The sequence below is a fragment of the Stegostoma tigrinum genome, chromosome 29 (genome assembly GCF_030684315.1).
Source record: "Stegostoma tigrinum isolate sSteTig4 chromosome 29, sSteTig4.hap1, whole genome shotgun sequence".
Classification (NCBI taxonomy): domain Eukaryota; kingdom Metazoa; phylum Chordata; class Chondrichthyes; order Orectolobiformes; family Stegostomatidae; genus Stegostoma; species Stegostoma tigrinum.
This window is the reverse complement of record NC_081382.1, coordinates 39,321,978-39,342,145: the sequence shown is the minus strand read 5'-3', so window position 1 is coordinate 39,342,145 and position 20,168 is coordinate 39,321,978. Positions and strand designations below refer to the sequence as shown.

Below are 20,168 nucleotides of genomic sequence, written 5' to 3'. Positions count from 1 at the left end.
CCCTCTCCCCCCTCCCCTCCCCTCCCCTCTCCCCCTCCCCTCCCCTCCCCTCTCCCCCTCCCCTCCCCTCCCCACCCCCCCTCCCCTCCCCTCCCCACCCCCCCTCCCCCCCTCTGTCCTCCCGGTGGGCCCCCCCCCCTCTGTCTCCCGGTGGCCCCCCCCCCCTCTGTCTCCCGGTGGGGCGCCCCCCCCCCTCTGTCTCCCGGTGGCCCCCCCCCCCTCTGTCTCCCGGTGGGGGCCCCCCCCCCCCCCCTCTGTCTCCCGGTGGGGGCCCCCCCCCCCCCCCTCTGTCCTCCCGGTGGGGGCCCCCCCCCCCCCTCTGTCTCCCGGTGGGGCGCCCCCCCCCCCCTCTGTCTCCCGGTGGGGCGCCCCCCCCCCCTCTGTCTCCCGGTGGGGCGCCCCCCCCCCCCCTCTGTCTCCCGGTGGGGCGCCCCCCCCCCTCTGTCTCCCGGTGGGGCGCCCCCCCCCTCTCTGTCTCCCGGTGGGGCCCCCCCCCCCTCTGTCTCCCGGTGGGGCCGCCCCCGGGCCCCCGCCCCCGCCCCCCCGCTGGGGCAACACCCCCCCCACCTGCTGGGGCAACCCCCTCCTCCCGGGGCAACCCCACCTCCACCTCTCCCGGCGCCCACACCTCCCCCCCGCTTCCTCTTCTGTCTCTCCCCCATCCCCCTTTCCCGCCGCCCCCCACAAACACCCCTCCCACTGGCTCCCTCCCAACGCTACCCTCCTCTCCTGCCCCCCCCCCCCCCCCCCCCCCCCCCCCCCAAACACCCCTCCTGCCGGCACCCCTCCTGCCGCCCCCCCCCCCTGACATCCTTCCCGCCGCCGCCCCCCCCCCCCCGACATTCCTCCCGCCGCCCCCCAAACACCCCTCCCACCGGGCCCCCCCACACCATCCCCGACATCCCTCCTGACAACCCCCCCGCCTCCTGAAACCGCCTCCCTGACACCACCTTCTTCCCCCGCCCCCCCCCCCTCACCGCAACATGTCTCCCACCGTCCCCCCAACACCCCTCCCTCCCCACCTGGTGCCACCACCACCAACACCACCTCCCCCTGGCGCTGCACCCCCAGCACACACCCCTCACGCCCCCCCCCCCTCCTCAACATCTCCCCTCCCAGCCCTGGCATGCTCCCCCCTCTCCTGGCACTGGAACCTGCCCCCACCCACCCCCCAACCTGGTGCTGCCCCCCCCAACATACCCCCTCATGGCACTGCCCCCCCCAACATACCCCTTCATGGCACTGCCACACCCACCCCCCCCCCCCCCCCCCCAAACATCTCCCCTCCCAGCCCTGTTTCCCCCCCTCTCTTGGCACTGGCGCTTGCCTCCACCCACCCCTCTGCAGGCACCCCTCACCCTGTCCAGCGCACCCCCTCCCTGACCCCTCTTCTGAGGATCTGGGAGGGACCGGGCCCAGCCCGAGGGTGGTGTGGGAGCAACCGGGCCCAGCCTGCTGGTACTATTTTCCAAGCTGAGGGTAAAGTAGAGTAAAGTTTGGTGGGTGCGGTGGTTAGTGTCCAGTGTCAAGTTGAGGAGAAATAAAGGGATAAATCCAGTCTTCCCCGTCTACTGCCAAGGCAGTGGGATGGGAAGTAAGTGGATTATCATCCAAATTGGTGCAAGGCAGAGGCCTTGGGTTGGGAAAGATCACCCTGAAGTTGTGGATGGGGAGTTTAGTATCCAGGCTGAGAGTTAGGTTTGGTTAGGGTCAGTGTCCAGTTTTTTGGCTCAGGCTGGGACTCGGATTGGTTAATGTCCAGGCTGCGGGTTGCGGGGGTATTAACTTGGCCTTTCTTTCTCTGCAGATGCTTTCAGATCTGCTGAGTTTCTCCAGCACTTTGTTTTTATTTAATTTTCCAGCATTGGCAGTATTTTGCTTTTATTTTGGAGGGAATGACATTGGGGCAATCGAGAGAAAGATCTCTCAATTGTTCCTAGGTATAGAGGGATTTTCTTATGAGGGAACACTGAGTAGTTTGGACCTGTACTCATTAACGTTCAGAAGAATGAGGTAATCTTATTGAATCATAAAAGGAGTCATTCTGAGAGGCCTTGACAGGTTAGATGTGGCGAGGTTGTTTTACCTTGTGGGACAGTCTAGAATTAGATGTCATAATCTCAGAGTAAGGAATCATCCATTTAAGACAGAGATGAGAGGAATTTCTCATGAGGCTAGTGAATCTATCATGTTCTTTGCCACAGAAGGCTGTTGAGGCTGGGTCACCAGGTAGCTGAATCAGTAAGGGAATTGAGGTTCATGGAGAAAAGGCAGCAAAGAAATCTTAGCAAGATATGATGGGTAATTTTTTTACACAGCGGTTCATGTGTGGAATGAACATCCAGAGGAAATGGTGGATTGGGTACAGTTACAATGTTTAAAAGACATTTGGATAAATACATGAATAGGAAATGTTTGAAGGGATATGGGTCAAGTGCAGACAGGTGGGACTAATTAGTTTGGGATTATGGTCAGTACGGAAGGGTTGGACCAATGGGTCTGTTTCCATGCTGTACGACCGAGTTGAGGATTAACAGATCAACCATGATCTCATTGAATGGTGGTCTAGACTCAGTGAGCAGAATGGCCTACTTCTGCCCTGATGTCACTCTGCCCTGTGATCTTATGGCCTTCGTGTATAGAATTGAGGGGCTTTAATATGGCACAAAGAGAGAATCTGTTGCCACTGGCGGGAGTAATAGTAACTGGAGGATGTTAATTTAAGGCAATTTGCAGAAGTGGTATGAAATGATTATTTTGAAGCCACAGTTATGATTTGGAATAAAAACAAAGTGCCAAAAGACCTCAGCAGGTCTGACAGCATCTGTGGATAGAGGAACAGAGTTAACATTGTGAGTCCTTTGATTTGACTTATGATCTTGAATATGCTGCCTGAAAGCAGTAGAAATCAAATGTGATGTTCAAAGAAGCTATTATTAATTACTTGAACCAGAATAAAAATGCAAGTCGACGAGGAAAAGACCAAGAGAATGAAACAGCTTTTTCAAAAAGCCAGTTCTGGGATGATGGGCCGACTGACGTTCTTCAGTGCTGCGTGTTTCTGTTCTTACGATATATTTTACCAGTTTAAGTATGAGTAACAATAGTGAAATTAACAGGAAACATTTATTTTTGCACTGATCTGAACTTTTTTGCACAACCAGGGTTGAAGATGGATTTGGAAAACAAACTATTCGGACAACATGTTGCCAAGCAAGTTGTCTTGAAGGCAGTCAAAGGTTTCTTGATGAATCCAAACCCCAAAAAGCCCCTAACTCTGTCACTGCATGGCTGGACTGGGACAGGCAAAAATCTAATTAGTAAAATAATTGCAGAAAACATTTATAGAAATGGACTGGAGAGTAACTATGTTCATCAGTTTGTCTCCACTTTGCACTTTCCTCATCCTGAATATCTCAGCCAATATAAGGTAATATTTCAGTTTGATAAAACTGATGTTTAGTTTGTTCCTTTAGCAGAATGTATTTTCCTGCACTCTGAACTGCATTTTACATTGTTTCCATTTTTGTTTTTTGTCACTGTTTGTGAAAATTGTTTTATTCTCAGGTTCTCTCTCAGCTTTTATTCAATCTGTTTTGGTCACACTTACATGCTTCTCTCCATTATCTTAGTGTATTATGTTATGATCTCATTGTCTATATCTTCCCAGACTGCTGCTACTCTTATCTGCTCTGGCTCATTCCCTATTACTAGGTCCATGAGCAAATCTTCACTTAACTGTACTTGTACCATTGTATATTATAAAGGTATGTATTGCTTTTGGTTGAAGCATTAGCAGAAGTGAAATAAGTACTGGGGTTATGTTGAAACTAACAGCAATTGATTTAAAGGATTTGGCCATCACTGAGAGGACCGACATTTACTGCCTATTTCTAACTGCCTTTGAGAAGATCATGATGAGTCGCTTTGTTGAAATGCACCAGATTGTGTAGTTTAGGTGCCCCTGTGGTGGGTGAGATTCAGGCTTTTGAAGAAATGCTAATATAGTTTACAAGTTAGGGTGGTGAGTGGCCTGGAGGGGAATTTGCAGATGGTGTTCCTATGCACCTGCTGCCCTAATCCTAAATTTACAGGTTGCAGGTTTGGAGGATGCTGTAGAAGGAACCTTCGCAAGTTACTGTGGTACATCTTGTAGATGGTTCACTTCACTGCTACTGTGCATCAGTGATGGAGGATTGGGTGCCAGTTAAATGGACTGCATTATCCTTGGTAATGTTACTTTTTTTTTGTGTTATCGACGCTGCACCATCTATACAAGTACCGACTATTCTGTCACACTCCTTGTAGATGGTGGACAGGCTTTGGGAAGTCAGGAGGTAAGTTACTCCTGATGAGAATTCTAACCCTCTGACATGCTGTTGTATCTAGAGTATTTAAATGGCTGGTCCAGTTAAGTTTCCGCTCAAGGTTAACCCCAGGATGTTAAGTTAGGGAGAGTTACAAGCTAAATTTTCGTTAAAGGATTGGAAGGGTTCCAGATGCACACTCGGCAGTGAGTTTTGTTGTAACCTAATTGTGGGGTTTAGGTCATGCCATATTTTGAATAAATGAAAATTTGACTAAACCTCACCTGAACTCTTGAGGTCAAATTGATGCTAGAAAATCATTCCCATGTATTTAATAGTTTATTATATAGCGCAACGTACAGTTAATGTGTGATGTAATAGTTACATTAGTCATGTGATGAGAATGAATGAAAGCAAAGTACTGTGCCAACTTCTCATGACCCAGAGACACCAACTGTGGATTAGTGTTGTAAGAGTAATAGCTGCACAGCTCAAGAAGATCTAGTGAAGTGAAGTGAGTCATAGTAATGTTGAAAAGAATAGTGTTTGTTAACATTATTAAATAATAAAACACACAGAAGGATGTTATTTGGCCCATTCTGTCTGTGGCAGCTCCTTTACTATCTTATCAGTCCTATTCTTCTCTTTCCTTTCTTTTATAAATTGTTCATGGGATGGTGAGGCCAGCTGTTGTTGGCTATCCCTAAGTGTTTTTGAGCTGAGTGACTTGTTCGGCCATTTCCAATGGCAATTAAGAGTCATCTATTACTGTGGATCTGGAGTCACGCAGAGTAGATCAACTAAAGACGATGAATTTCCTTTCCTTTCAGATATTAGTGAACCAGTTGGGTTTTTACAATAATCAATAATTTTATTGTCACTGTTCCCTATGCTGGCTGTTTGATCCAGCTAATGTGGTGGGATTTAGATCCATATCCCCAGGGCAATAACCTACTCCTCTGGATTAATTATCCAGTGACATCACCACAATGCTACCATCTCTTCTATAACCCTGCAGTATTCCCCCCTGCAGGTACTTATCGAGTCTGAGAGACAAATCTTTCCATGGCTGCTTTGAGAATTTGACTTCAGTATTTAAGAGATCATTAACTAAATAGCTTAGATCAGTAAAAGTGACTGCCAAGCTGATAGCGTCACATAAAACCCAGCTAGTTCACTGGTGCCATTTAATGGGAAGAAACCTGCTGTTCTTAAGGCCCCATGTTAATGTGGTTGACTGAGTGCCCCACTGAGCAAGTTCCTCAATTATTCCAAAACCTAAAGTACCGCTGTGGTGGAATGAATCAACCTTTTCTGATCTTCCCACTTTATGGCATGAAATTGTTTTATTAGTTACATAGCATTGGTTAACATGGCACTGTTCTTTGTGGAATTATCCTTGGATTGATCCTTATTAACTTGCCAGTTGCCCTTTGGAACAGTTTATAGATTATTAAATTGATTCCTTGATGAATATGTAACCTAGCAAGATAAGTCACTCAATGTAATTCTAATGGCAGCAATTAGACTTTGACCAGAAACAGTGAGACCTTAATCACCGGCATTATGCCACCTAAGGAGAACTTACTTTGTCTGGGAGTGAGAACTTACTACTGTTAATATATACTCTCTCACAAAGGCTTGGAACACATCACAGTTGTCTTCTGAAGCAGATTGAATTGCATTTAATAGACTAGCAGGCACCATTCCAGGACAAAGCAGCTCACTTCACTGATAACCCCCCATCCACCGGCAGCAGTATGTACCATGACCAAATACGTTACTAAATCTGAACTGAATCTCAGTTGCACCCAAATTGCCTGTATTTCTGGTCATCATATTATAAAAAGACTATAGAGACACCAGAGAGAATAGAGGGTAATGTTTGTATTTTTCTTTTTTTTTGTTCAGGGAATGGGTGTCACTGGCTAGTTGCCCATTGCTAATTGCCCTGGAGCAAATGTTGGTAAACAGCCTTGAACCACTGCACTGTTTGGGGTGTAGGGTCACTCACAGTGCTATTAGAAGCGGAGTTCTAGGATTTTGATCCACAACAGAACAGAAACAGTTTTGTGGTTCCAAATTAATATAATATGTGACTTGGAGACGGTGCATCTGTTGCCCTTGTCCTTCTAGCTGGTAAAGGGCAAGGGTTTGGGAGATGCTTTCACAGGAGCTTTCATGTGTTACTGCTCTGCATCTTGTGGATGGACACACTGCTGCCACTATGCATCTGTGGTAAAGGGAATGAATGTTGAAGGTGGTGGATGAGGTGCCAGTCAACAGGCTGCTTTGTCCTGGATGTTGAGCATCTTGAGAGTTGTTACAGCTGCAATCACCCAGGCAAGTGGAGAATATTGTATCAGGCTAAGCAAAGCATAGCAGACTCATGGCATGTTTCAATATCTGAAGAGTCACAAATGGTGCTAAACATTGTACAGTTTTCAGCAAAGATCCCCACTCCTGACCTTATGATGGAGGAGTTGTCATTGACGAAGCAGATGCCTGGATCTGGGACACCACCCAGAGGAACTCCTTTTAATGCAGTGTCATTATTGAAAAGAAACTTCTGTTACCTTTTGGATGTTTTCTTATACCAGTTTTAAATACAGTGGTGTTTTGGAAATGTAAGTTTTCCTTGTATATTGTGGCTTTAATTTTAATGGAGAGTTGAAAATTAATCAGGATATTGATGAGCTTTAGTTCTGTTTCTGAGTGTCCAAATACCCCATATTTCAATACAATTGCAGCAGATAATGACGCTATATGTCCTATGTTCTATTATAAGGTAGGGGTGGAGGTTAGATAGACCTTGGGTTTCGGGTAAAAGTTCGGCACAACATCATGGGCTGAAGGGCCTGTACTGTACTATTCTATGTTCTATATGACTGAATCTCACTTAAGGTGGGAGTTAGAGAGGATGAAAATGGAGCCCAAGATGTAGCCCTCAGTTTGAGTGATGGTGGGAGAAGAATTAGTTCAACCTTTGGATTGTCACCACCTGCAAGTTCCCCTCCTCACCACACAGCATCCTGACTTGGAAGTATATCATTGTTCCTTCCCTGTGACTGGGTCACAACTCTGAAATTCTGAACTCCTTCCCTACAGCACTGTGGCTGTACCTACAACAGATTGAAGTAGTTCAAGAAGATATTCAACAATATCTGCTGAAGGCTAGCAGTCCCCACATTCCGCAAACAAACATGAAAAGATTAAACACCTGAAACAACTAAAGAATACAGGGAAAGAGCAAGAAATCGAGATTGGATTGTTGTGATGTGAAGCAAATAGAAATGCAAATACAGTGGGGCAAACTGGCCTCCACCTTTGCTTGCATTTCAGTACTCAGTCTTTAAAACGTCACTGTAATAGTGGTAATTACTTGTACTATCCTGGGGCAGCACTTGTAATATCAATTGACAACAGGCAGTGTGCAATTGAACCAGTGACACTGTGAAATAGAATATGAATCATTTGAGTCTGTGTAAAGGTGAATGGAGTGGAGAGCAATGAAAAAGGAATGTCACTTCTCTAGCTATGTATCTTTATATATAAAAAGTAAATGTTTTCTCCTACAGGAACTGCTACAGAAATGGATTCGTGGTAATGTTACCTTGTGTGGCAGGTCCATGTTCATTTTTGATGAAATGGACAAAATGCACGCAAGCCTTATTGATGCCATTAAGCCTTACTTGGACTACTACGATAACATAGATGGAGTGGTGTACCGGAATGCCATTTTCATCTTCCTGAGGTAAATCAAGGTTTATTGATCTGAATTCTATTACTTTGTGTGGACACACTCAGTCAGTGACCTAATCCATTGAGTAATCAAATCAGTGCACTCTAATACAGGTACGCATGAGTAGTATTGCATGTCTAAGGCAGGTTTTTTCTGATGCTCCTACTCTGAACATAGTGTATAAATTGCTACAGACAAAATTGAAACCAATCTGGGAGATGTAATTTTCATGCAGAATGTGTGCAGTCATGTTAGAGCAACAATCGACAAAGCAAATGGAATTGTCAAAAAAGAATTGAATTAAATTACACAATTTTTAAAAAAATGTATTTTAGTGTGCATCAGTGGGGAGGGAGTGCATGTGAAAGGTGATGGATGGAATGCCAGGCAGGCAAGCCATTTTGTCCTGGTGGTGTGGAATTTATTGAGTATTGTTGGAGCTGCAAATGGACAATATTCCATCTCGTTCCTGACTTGTACCTTGTAGAAAGTGGACAGCCTTTGGGGAGTCAGGAGGTAAGTTAGTAAATACATAATTCTTAGCCTCTGATCTGCTGTTGTAGCCACAATATTGGTATGGCTACTCCCATTGAGATTCTGGTCAGCGTTAACCCTAGAATGTTGCTAGTTCAGACCACATCTTGAGAACTATTATTTTGGGAGTAGAAAAGTACAAGCATTCCTTTTAGTGGTTTTCACAACCTCGGGATGTCCCAGAGTGCTCTTGCCTAGTTAATTAATCTGAAGTATAGTTACTGTTCTGATGTAAGAAATACACCAGCCAGTTTCCACTCAGCAAGTTCCCACCAAATGCAGTGAGATGACCTGAAAAACTCTTTTATTGATGCTGTTTCTGGGTTCTGTATTGGTCAAGAACAGCTTCCCTTTTTTTGAAATAGTGCAATGGTGCATTTTACGTACAACTGGAAAGGTATAAATGACTTGGGTTTAGTAAGGCAGAATCTTCGACAGTGCAACACTCTTTATTTTGGACTGACATTTTACCTAAACATTGTGTCCAAGCCATTGATGTCCCACCATGATGATGATGGGGTGACGTTCGTTAGCTAAAGGCTGTGTTGGAGGTTAAGGGGGAATTATGCATCATTGATAAAAATCAGACAGTATCATTTGTGACTTTACTTGGGTGTATATCCTACAGATTTCCATTCTGTTAATCCTAATTTTTTTTTCCTCACTATGAACAGTAACGCAGGAGGAGAAAGGATAACCGAGATTACTCTGGACTATTGGCAAAAAGGAAACAAAAGGGAAGACATTCTTTTGAAGGACCTCGAGAGTAAAGTATCCCTTGGAGTCTTCAATAACAAGAAAAGTGAGTTTGTTTGCCGCACTTTTGCTAGAATTGAAACAGATTGCATCCTGAATCATCCTGTCAACATCAGACTCCCTTCACTTAATCTTGTTATCAGGCATTCTTTGCTTACAAGTGGATATTAGGAACATGGAGACAAGAAAATTCACTAGTGTTCCGAATCTTTTATCTCACTATTAATAAAGGTATACTGGTTGTTTTCAGAATGTAAACTGTCCCAATGCTATAATCGGCTCAGAGAATCTTTTATGGCTCCCTCCTGAATGTGCGTCTTCCAGTGAGGCCAATAGCCTTTGTTATGTAAGGGTTTAGATAGTAAGGTAAGGAGGCCGTCCTCGGCACCGCCTGGTCCTGTCCTTGCAATTGCATGCAGTTGAGTGCCAATCTCATAAATTCAATAGAAAAACGGCCAAGCCCCTTCTTCTTCTTTTGGGAGCCCTGCTCTTCATAACTAATTGCAGAGTTTCTGATGCTGTTTGCTGTAAGTCTGCTTCGATTGTGAATGGATTTTGGGAATGTTGATCCAACAGTGGGTGCCTCCACTGAGTTTATTTGAGCTTCTCTTTTAAGAACAATGGAACTTCTCCATTCTCTCTTTCATGTGGTAACTGGGTGGACACCATTTGAGCATGAATCCATCTTGTGCAATGGGCTTCCCTTTCACCTCTTTACCAAATTGTAAGTCAATCTGCTGTCTAATATGTCTCATGCCCCTTTCAGTTGCTGTGTGAGTTGGGTGGCGATGTGATTGACTTTTAGTCTTCCTTTGGTACCTGTCCCATAAGGCCATAAGAAATGGGAACTGGAGTAGGCTGTCTAGCCCCTTGAGCCTGGTCCACCATATAATAGGACTGTTGCTGATCCAACTTTCCTCGTCCTTTTCCTGCATCCTAATGGTTGAGCTTCCTACATCATCAACAAATTTCGTTAATGCAGCATCTTTAATTAATTGAAATCCCAAGTTGCTTCATCGGCACAATATCAAACAGAATTATACACTGAGCCAATTGGAAATAGCCTTTAGATCAGCTGACCTAAAGACTTTGTCAAAGAAGTCTGTTTGCGTAAGAATTAAGAGCAGGCATAAGCCATTCGTTTAGGCTGACACTTCTTAGATCAAAAATTTCTTAAACTCTTGAAGAGGGTTTTAAAGCAGAAAGCGAGGAGAGGATTGTGGAGGAATTTCCAGAACATTAGTTGCTGAAAGCGCAACTAACAAGCATGAAGTAGTGGACGCTGACAATGTGCACGAGTTTGGAATTGTGAGCAGAGATTTGGGAGGGCTGTGGAGCTGGAGAATGTTATGGAGATGAACACAGATAAGGCTGGAACAGATTTGAAAACTAAAGGATGGAAATTTTAAAGCTGAGGTTTTTCCAGACTGGAAACAAGTTGTACTTGGATGTGGTTGAAGTTCAACGCAACTCAATGATCAAGAATCTTTGACAATCAGTGGCTATTCAATCCAGGTAACTGTTTCATTTTTGTCTTGGATAGGTGGGTTTTGGCATACCAGCCTCATTGACAAAAACCTGATTGACTACTTTGTCCCGTTCCTTCCCCTGGAATACAAACATGTGAGGTTGTGCGTCAGGGAAGAACTGAAAGCCCGAGGTTACGAGGTGGACGAGCATATCATGACGGAAATAGCCAATGAAATGACATACTTTCCAGAGAAAGAGAAGATCTATTCAGACAAAGGCTGCAAAACAGTGGCCACCAAGTTGGACTTTTACTTGTAGTGTGTGAGTGTGTGTGTTTGTGTGTGTGTTATTTTTTAAACTGGAAAATACTTTGCTTTTCTACACTAGACACTTTTATATATGTGAAAAGAATTAAAATTGAAGCAGCCCATTGATTGGCTGCGGAAACTTATGTTGTCTGTGACTTGGGCACATGGGCAACACCTGTACCTACGTGTGGCCCCTTCCACCCAAGCTTAGTTTATCACGGGTTCTTCCTGGGGTGGTATCAAGCTGCTGTTTATGAATCGGGAGTCCCACACTTTGTTTACATAGTATGAAATAGTTGGCTGAAAATTACAATGAGACATTGCTGATCAGACCATTGCAAAACCAAATCAGATAAATGTTTGTTGTCAATATTTTGAGTAGATATCCTTAATCTGTAATTTGCTGTTAAAATTTGTTGATGTGTTGTAACCTTACGTCCCACCAGCACCCAAGGGGAGAGAGTGAGAAGTCGTAGTTTTTTTTGTCTCATTTCATTGGGTTAATCTATTTTCCATATATTGGATATTCAGTTTCTTGTTCTTTGCAGGGGATCAGGTCCAGGAAAAAGCCTCTTCAAAACGGACCTTTTCATGCTGAATGACATTTTTCAGTTTCCCCTTGAGCTTGTCACAGTGTTCAAGGGAGCTTTTGCCTCTATGTTTTTACCACTTGCAGCGCACAGAATTCTGATGGATTTTAAGTTTAATCAAAGCCAATTAAAATAGTGGCATTCCTCACAGAGTGAATCTTGTGTCTGTGAGCAGTTACTTTTTGCTGTACTAAGGAATTCCTGCAAATACCTTGGGGTAGCCTTGATGCCTCATTCAAATGTTTGGTTATGTGAATAACCCAGTATAAAGTAAAATATATATTAAATATTGGAACCTTTTTAAAACTGTGACATTTTTAACCAAAATTTCCACTGATAAAATATTTTTTCTCTAACTTGAATTTGGAAACGTCATTTTTCTAGATTGGTTTTTTTGCAAATTGAATTTGTAAAATGACTTGGGAGAGGGTTAACCTCAACTAACATTCAGTGAGACAAATTGGAGGCCGTCTTATCAGCCCAAAGGAGCAAATTGTGAGGTCCCATTATATTTATGTGTTTGATGCAGTTGACAGTACAGCTGCCTCCTCTGAATGTGAAGGCTGTGAGTTCAAGTCCCACTCCAGTAAGAAGGGATTTAAACTTGGGACTTTAGGTTTATAGTAATTTTTGTCAAAATTATTTTATATAGATGTTAAATTGAGTAATAAGTTCCAGTTTTAGATTTGGATTGATGCTAGATTGTGGGAATCAAATTGTGTCAAGGTGAAAGAAACAATACTGTAATATGGTGAGATGTACAGAGTACAATAGTAATCAGGAATTCAAAATTTTCATTTAAAAAATTGCAAAATTAGTCAGAGAAAAATATAACCAAATTACTTTATTTTACAAACTTTGTTTTTAAATATAGTAAGCCTAAATTTTATCTTAACTGATCTGCTAATGTGCAGAGAAAATTTGATTGTAAGTGACAAATGCAATGCACTACCATCCTTTTTTCTGGTCTCCCTGCTGTCCAATCTGCAGGTTTCACAACCGCTCCTAAGCATTTCTCGGGTGGTACCTTCAACCTCTCATTGAAGGGAAGATTAACTTTGCAGTTATCTGTACCTGTTTTGTCACTTTAGCTGGGTGTTGGTGGTGATAAGAGATGCTGACTGCCGCTGACTTATCAACTGGTGATTGGCGTTCTGTTAGCTCAGTTGGTTTTGACTAGAGTGTGATTTAGAATGATGCCATTGGCGCAGGTTCAATCCCCATTATGGTTACCGATTGTAAGTAAACCTATTCGTGGAAGTTTCATCACATAACTTGTTTCTCCCACCCTCCAACTCCAAACAGCAATCAGCCAACGCATCCATGCTTGTGACATTCTGAAAAGAAAAAAGACTCCTCACCCAATCAGATGAAGTTTGACTGTCACCCTGTCAGCTCCAATATATTTATATACAGTGATGAGAAATATTGAAAAATGACCAAAAGTGATACATTTTTTTAAAGCACCCCTTCATTTTTCTCTAGACTTGCACACAGCAGAGCCCTGGAAATTGATCTTCAATTTCTGGAGATTCCAGGCGCCAATCCTGCAGGGTTGGCAGCATTAATCCCCACATTAGGCTGTGGAAGTTCACGGAGGCCTGCCTCCTTGCCTTGTCCCATGCTAACTGTGGTACCCCTCAAAATACATGTAGTCCTTCGTGGAACACCAAATGCCTTACCTTATCCAAGCTTCCAACCTTTGAGTAAGAGGGTGTTAGAGGCAAGGTACTAGCATGGATAGAAGATTAGCTATCTGGCAGAAAGCACAGCAGGGGGTTAAAAGGTCCTCTTCAGGATGGTAGCCAGTGACTAACAAATGGTGTCCCGCATGCGTCAATGTTGGGACCACAACTTTTCACTTCGTACATTAATAATCTGGATGAAGGAATGGAGGGCATTCTCGCTAAGTTTGCAAATGATACAAAGTTATGTAGAGGCACAGACAGTATTGGGGTGGCTGTGGAATGATGTAGTTTAGGAGAGTGGCAAAGAAGTGGTGGAGGGTGTACAACGTGAGAAAGTGGGAAAAGATTCAGAAATCTGAAGTGCAGATGGACTTGGGAATTCTTGTCCAGGATTCTCTTAAGGTAAATTTGCAGGTTGAATCAGTATTTAGGAAAGCAGATATAATGTTGGCATTTATTTCAAGAGGACTACAAAATGAAAGCAGGGATATACTTCTGAGCCTTTTCAAGCTCTGGTCAGACCAGATTTAGAGTATTGAGAGTAATTCTGAGCCCCAGGAAGAATGTACTGGCCCTGGAATGGGTTCAGAGGAGGTTCACGAGAATGATAACAGGAATGAAATGCTTAACATATGAAGAATGGTGGAGAACTCTGGCTCTATACTTGGAGTTTAGGAGGACGAGGGGGAATCTAAATGAAGCTTACAGAATATTGAACAGCTTGGATGTTAGGAAGTGAGAGCACAGCCTTGGAGTAAAGGAGAAGACCCTTTACAACAGAGATTACGAGAAACTTCTTCAGCCAAAGAGTAGTGAATCTATGGAATTTATTGCCACAGAAGGCTGTGGAGGTCAGGTCATTGTATATATTTAAGACAGAGATGGATAGGTTCTTGATTGTCTAGGGAATCGAGTTATGAGGAGAAAGCAGGAGAATGGGGTTGAGGAACTTGTCAGCCATGATTGAATGCCGGAGCAGATTTGATGGGCCAAATGGCCTAATTTCTGCTCCAATGTCTTATGGTCCCTTCAATATTTTTTCTTAAAGGGAAATGGCATTTTTAAATTGTGCTCTGCCCATTTTTGCTGAAGAATTTCCGTGGTATTCAGTGTCATCACTACCAGGAGTTTGGAGCCCTATGCCTTATATGGGGAAAAGTTGAAGCATGCAAAAGTAATACACCAAAGCAGCAGGAATTCTGCTGGATCTCTGTCTTGCTTCATGAGCAGTAATGGTAGCGTAGTGATTATCAAGAGGCCTGGACTTGATGGAGATATTGAATCTAATTCTACAACAGCAGCTGGAATATTTAAATTCAGTTAATTAGCTTGGTCTCAAATAAAGAGCTAGTATCAGTAAAACTGACCAGTGATGACCATCGCTATTTACATCTAAGGGGCCGCCCATTAAGATACACATGTGACACAGTGGCTCGGCAGTTAGCACTGCTGCCTCACAGCACCAGGGACATGGGTTTGATTCTCCCCTTGGGCGACTGTCTGTGTGGAGTTTGCACCTTCTGCCTGTGTCTGCGTGGGTTTCCTCTGGATGCTCTGGTTTCCTCCCACAGTCCAAAGATGGGCAGAGTAGGTGGACTGGCCACGTTAAATTGCCCATAGTGTTCAAGGCTGTGTAGATTAGGTGGTTATAGGGATGGGTCTGTGTGGGATGCTCTGAGGGTCGGTATAGAGTGTTGGGCCAAAGGGCCTGTTGCCACACTAGGCATTCTATGATGAACATTTTTGTCTCCCCACACAGGGATGAGTCTTTGCAATACTGTCTTGTCTCTAAAGACAGTGGAAGTTGCAACAGGTGAAAGTATGTGGGGGTAGATGGAATGTTGAGTAATCATGTTTGCTGTGGTGTTGAAAGGAAGAATGAAGCCAAGTGGCCTAATTCTGCAACTTATTTTGTAAAATCCAATCTGTTTCACTAATGCTGTGGAGGGAACGGAAATTCCCAACTTAATGTAGGCTGTCCATTGGCTCCAAACCAACATTAATATGGTTGTCTCTTAGCTGCGCTCCAATTTGGGCACGGTGGCTCAGTGGTTAGCACTGCAGCCTCACAGCACCAGGGACCCAGGTTCGATTCCCACCTCGGGCGACTGTCTGTGTGGAGTTTGCACATTCTCCCGGTGTCTGTGTGGGTTTCCTCCCACAGTCCAAAGATGTGCAGGTTAGGTGGATTGGCCATGCTAAATCGCCCCCATAGTGTTCAGGGGTGTGTGGGTTATACGGGGATGGGTCTGGGTGGGATGCTTCAAGGGGCGGTGTGGACTAGTTGGGCTCAAGGGACTGTTTCCACACTGTAGGGAATCTAATCTAATCTTTAAAAAAACAGCCTCATAAGCCACTCAGTTGTGAAGAAGGTAACTCATCTTGAGAGAAGTCAGGGTTAGGGATTGATTACAGCAGAACTTGTAGGTGTGACAGTACTATGGGTTAGTGTACTTTCTGAAGCCTGGGAGTAAAGCACCAAGCTACTGATTTAGCAGCAAAGCCATGTGCGAGTTTGAAATTGGTGGCTCTAATCTCTCTTAACCGGCTTCTAAGACTAGTAAGATTTTCAATGTTTTTAAATGTTATACCTCGTACTGATATCAGGCTTTTGTGCCCAGCATATTGATCTCATGATCTTGGATAACTTGTTGGCACATGCGTATGTCCCCTACCATAGCAAGACAGTACACCTACTGAAGACTGCAGTACCATCACCCTGAGAGCAAAAGATTGCCTAGTTGTTTTTGGCAGGGTCAAAGCGATCAGGAACCTTCAAAGGGGAGCAAAACGTGGCCTAAAACTAAGGCAACAGAGTTCTTACTTTCTGTTTTAAATTGTCTGACATTTTGTGAATTGTCCTGTGGTGTACAGCTTTGGTTTCTTGAAGGAATCTTGCAGCATGTTCTTCACAGTAATAATTTATCCACAAAATACTCTTCTTTGTTTAAGGAAGGAGGGTGGAGAAACATTCCCATGAGGTGCCTGTGGTTTCTTTCTTGGATCTGATATCTTTGTGGAGTTTGAGGTTAAGTATGGTAAAGTTTACTAACTTCCTTGCCTTGGCTTGGCTCACAATCATAGCACTGTCTCCCCTTGCAATTCAATGCTGTCAATTCAACTTATGTCTCTTTTCCTGTTTATGTACAATACATTTCAGCAGCTAGCTCTTGTCAATGACTTGCATTTATATAACTTTTTTAGTAACCTTAAGCTGTCTCTAAGCACTTTACAGCTAATGAAATACTTTGAATATAGTCACTTTTGTAAGGCAAGAGCAAGTATGTACACCGCAAGCTCCCCAAAAAAAAGCACTGTGCTAATGACCAATGAATCTATTTTAGTGATCTTGACTGAAGTGTAAATATTGACCAGGATACCAAAATAACACTTACTTTCCACCACCTTCAAAATGATATCCCATGGAATCTCTTTCAAACGTCTGAGGAGACAGAGCCTGTTTAATGTGTCATCTGAAGATACCACCTAAGTACTGCACTGGAGTGTGAACCCAGGTCTTTGAGCTCAAATCCTGCAGTAGGCTTCAAACACACAATCTGAAAACTCGTGAAGTGAACACGATACCTTTTGAGGTACAGTTGACAATCTAGAACAACTTCAACATTTGACATTTAATCCTTCTTTGTTTCAGGTCAGAGGTCCGCATTGTCAACAATTTATTTTGTCACTTTAATGATAAAACTGGTTATTTTATATGTGTAATTCTATCAGTAAATTGCAATAGAAGTCAAAGCAATATTATTGCATAAAACCCAAAGCAGCAGCATTCATTAATGTTAAATACAGTTCCACCCCAACAACTTGCAGATGGCCATCATTGGAGGTTTGGTAATGACTGCCAAAATGATATGAAATTTACTGGATAATTTGAGCAACAGTCATGCAAGTTAAAATTAGCCACTAAAGGAAGACCCGTATCTCGTATTATATATAACACATGTTTAAAATATAAATTATGAAATTATTTGTTCTGATGCTGGAAATAGTCTTGGAAAAATAGCTGCAAGTGCCCAGACCACCCTGCTTGTGAACATGGTGATTTGTCTGCACTTAAAATACATAATCTTTCAAGAACAGTGCTTATTGAAAGTGAACAAAAGTCCCAATCACGTTAATTCATTGTAACATAGAAAATAATTTTGCAGCTTTTATGAAGTGTTCACAGTATTTGGGTGCCACTGGCAAGGACAGTCTAATCTCTTTAGGTCTTTCCCAATTGCCCTGAAAAGGGGGTTTCTCAGATTGCTGACCATGTGGTCTAAGTACACCCATAATTCTGTGAAGGAGGGTGTACTGGAGTTTTTAATCCATTGGTGCATAATGTATCTCTGACAACATAAGATTGAAAGTGAGTTCCATACCAAAAGATCTTGTGCAAAGAGTTTATTAGGAATAATATGGGATAAACCAAAAAGGGTATATTACTTTGAGTTAAATTATTGGACCACATTGACAATTTTTATTATATTGGGTGAGACACTAATTACTCAAGTTATCTTTGCATTTAAAACACTAGATACCTAAGCTATTATGAATGAAAATACACATAACTAATATTAAGTCTACATGTCTGTTGTTCTGAAAAGGGATTTTAATCAATTATTATACACATGGCAGTCTGATAAGGGATTGTTACCAAGAAAGGGCCAAGTAACTTTATTATAGAAGTGGACAAAGTGTGGAATCCAGAGGGATTACACCAAACATTAGGAGGTGGTCCTTAGATTTAGTAAGCAATTGAGTTCTAATAGCATAGAGTGCTTCCAAAGCAGTGCTGCTAACATGGCTTCTTTCTTCCATAATCATGGTTTCCCAACTTCCCATCCACCCTGTTGGCAACTGGGCCCTCAACCGCATTTGACCTATCACCCATGCTTCTGCCATTGCCTTCCCATCGCTCACAAGTGTGATTGAGTCCCCCTTGTTCTCACTTTTCATCCCACCTCCACATTCAAAAGATCATTCTCCACCATTTCAGACAACTTTAACAGAATGCCCTCACCAAACACGTCTTTCCCCCTTCACTCCCCCATCTGCATTTTGCAGGGATCATTCCCTTTGGAACACACTAACCCATTCTCGACCACCAGCACCATCCCCTTTCCCATGTAACTGCCCCTTCACCTTCTCCCTGCTCACCATCTAAGGGCCTAAACAGTCTTTCAGATGAAGCAGCATTTCACCCGTACCTCCTCCAATCTGTGTATTGTATTCACTATACTCAATGAAGCCTACTCTACTATGGAGAAACTAAAGGCAGACTGAGTGACTGCACAAGTATGACCCCAACCTTCCTGTAGCTGGGCACTTTTTAACACCATGTCTTGCTTGCATGCCCACTTGTCTGTCCTCAGCATGCACAGGGCTGACTGGAGGAGCAACATCTGATCTTAGAACTTGGCAGTTTACAACCTTCTAGGCTGAAGATTGAGTTCAACACCTTCAAATTGTGAATCCATTCCTTCCCTTTCTTTTAGCTTTGCTTGTTACATCCTCTGTCACCCTCTCCCCATCCTCCACACCATTGGGACTGTCCGTTGCTTCCAGTATGGCAATTAGACACACCATTGCATTCTAATCATTTAATCTGAACTATCAACGTCCTTTCTTCACCAGCACTACAACACTATGCCCTCCACACTTCATTTTAACTGATGAAGCCTGCTCTCTGTCCATCAATGCTGCCTGACCTGCTGTGATTGCAGTACTTTTCTACAGTGATCAAATTGCTCAACTAACCAACTGAGTCTTCTAAAAGGTGTATGGTTCAGCCAACTGCAGAATTCCTAACTTGGAAACAGAGAATCGCTTGGCCTGTAACCAGTGAACTGTCCCTCGTGACCTATTGACAACTTTGCAATCATGATAACAAGCCATAGCAGCTGTTGTTGGAATATTTATTGATTTTTCAAAAACAAACTGCCTCATTACTTGCTGGCTGACTGTTAGTGTTTGCAGATATCAAACTGTGTAAGCACAGGAAATAGATTGGATGGGAAGCAGCCCTTTTCACAAATAAAGTGCCTCTGGAATATACTGTTTACTTGTGTGGTATGTTTTGACTGAACAGTTTCAAGAGGGTGCTGGACCAAGTTCTGCGTCATTCAGAAGTCAAGTATTTTTAGAGATAAACATGGTCTGGGATCTCCTGGAGTATCTGATTGCCAGAGGTGCAGGACAAGGGCAGTGAACACAGGAACTTTACTGAGCATTTTATTGTGTAATGGCAAAGAATTTTCTTTTTTTGGTTTTTGCTACACCCAGCAGATTTAACCACTTTGGGGTAGCTGGTTCCTTCCTGTGTCATTTTCTTTAGCTCGTAAACCAGAAATTTCACTTTAAAAATTAGCAAGATGCATCAAACTTTTTCTCCCTACAAAGGTAGTCCTCTTAGCACCGTCACATTCCTGAAAAGCGCAAGTGAAACCGCATTATTTGAAACATTCCCAGAATGTGAAGTAAGTGCAAAATACAAGCAGCAATGAAACAGCAATAAATATGCAAGAAGACATTTTATTGCTTATTGCCCCAAACAATATTGCTTCTTTGGAGTTGGAAGGCTTCACCTGCAGCTCTGAATACTGAAGATCCTGCTCTTCTGCTGTTTTGGAAGTGGAGAATTGAGTGGCAGTTTTTTTTTAAAAAATGTATCCAGCTTTAGCTTAGGCAGGCAATAGATAAAACAGGAACTTGCCCAAGAATGCTGAGCTTTGACACATTTGTTCCCTCTGAAACACAGTTCTTGCCAGCAG

The 20,168-nt window shown here is 43.3% G+C and overlaps 1 protein-coding gene across 1 annotated transcript; it reads left to right on the top strand.

Moving 5' to 3' along the window:
- The first annotated feature begins 3,167 nt into the window (after positions 1 to 3,167).
- LOC125465218 (torsin-1A-like) lies at positions 3,168 to 19,450 on the top strand. Its single transcript, XM_048558450.2, has 4 exons — positions 3,168 to 3,430; positions 7,886 to 8,061; positions 9,258 to 9,385; positions 10,883 to 19,450. Exons 1-4 carry the CDS (start codon positions 3,173 to 3,175, stop codon positions 11,125 to 11,127), a joined length of 807 nt encoding a protein of 268 aa, XP_048414407.1. The 5' UTR covers positions 3,168 to 3,172; the 3' UTR covers positions 11,128 to 19,450.
- The last annotated feature ends 718 nt before the right edge of the window (positions 19,451 to 20,168 follow it).

Bases quoted from the DNA above. Each gene is read 5' to 3' on its own strand.
- LOC125465218 (XM_048558450.2), top strand. From the start codon at position 3,173: ATGGATTTGGAAAACAAACTATTCGGACAACATGTTGCCAAGCAAGTT. The intron at 3,431-7,885 runs GTAATATTTCAG...TTTCTCCTACAG, and splicing joins AATATCTCAGCCAATATAAG to GAACTGCTACAGAAATGGAT. The intron at 9,386-10,882 runs GTGAGTTTGTTT...TGTCTTGGATAG, and splicing joins AGTCTTCAATAACAAGAAAA to GTGGGTTTTGGCATACCAGC.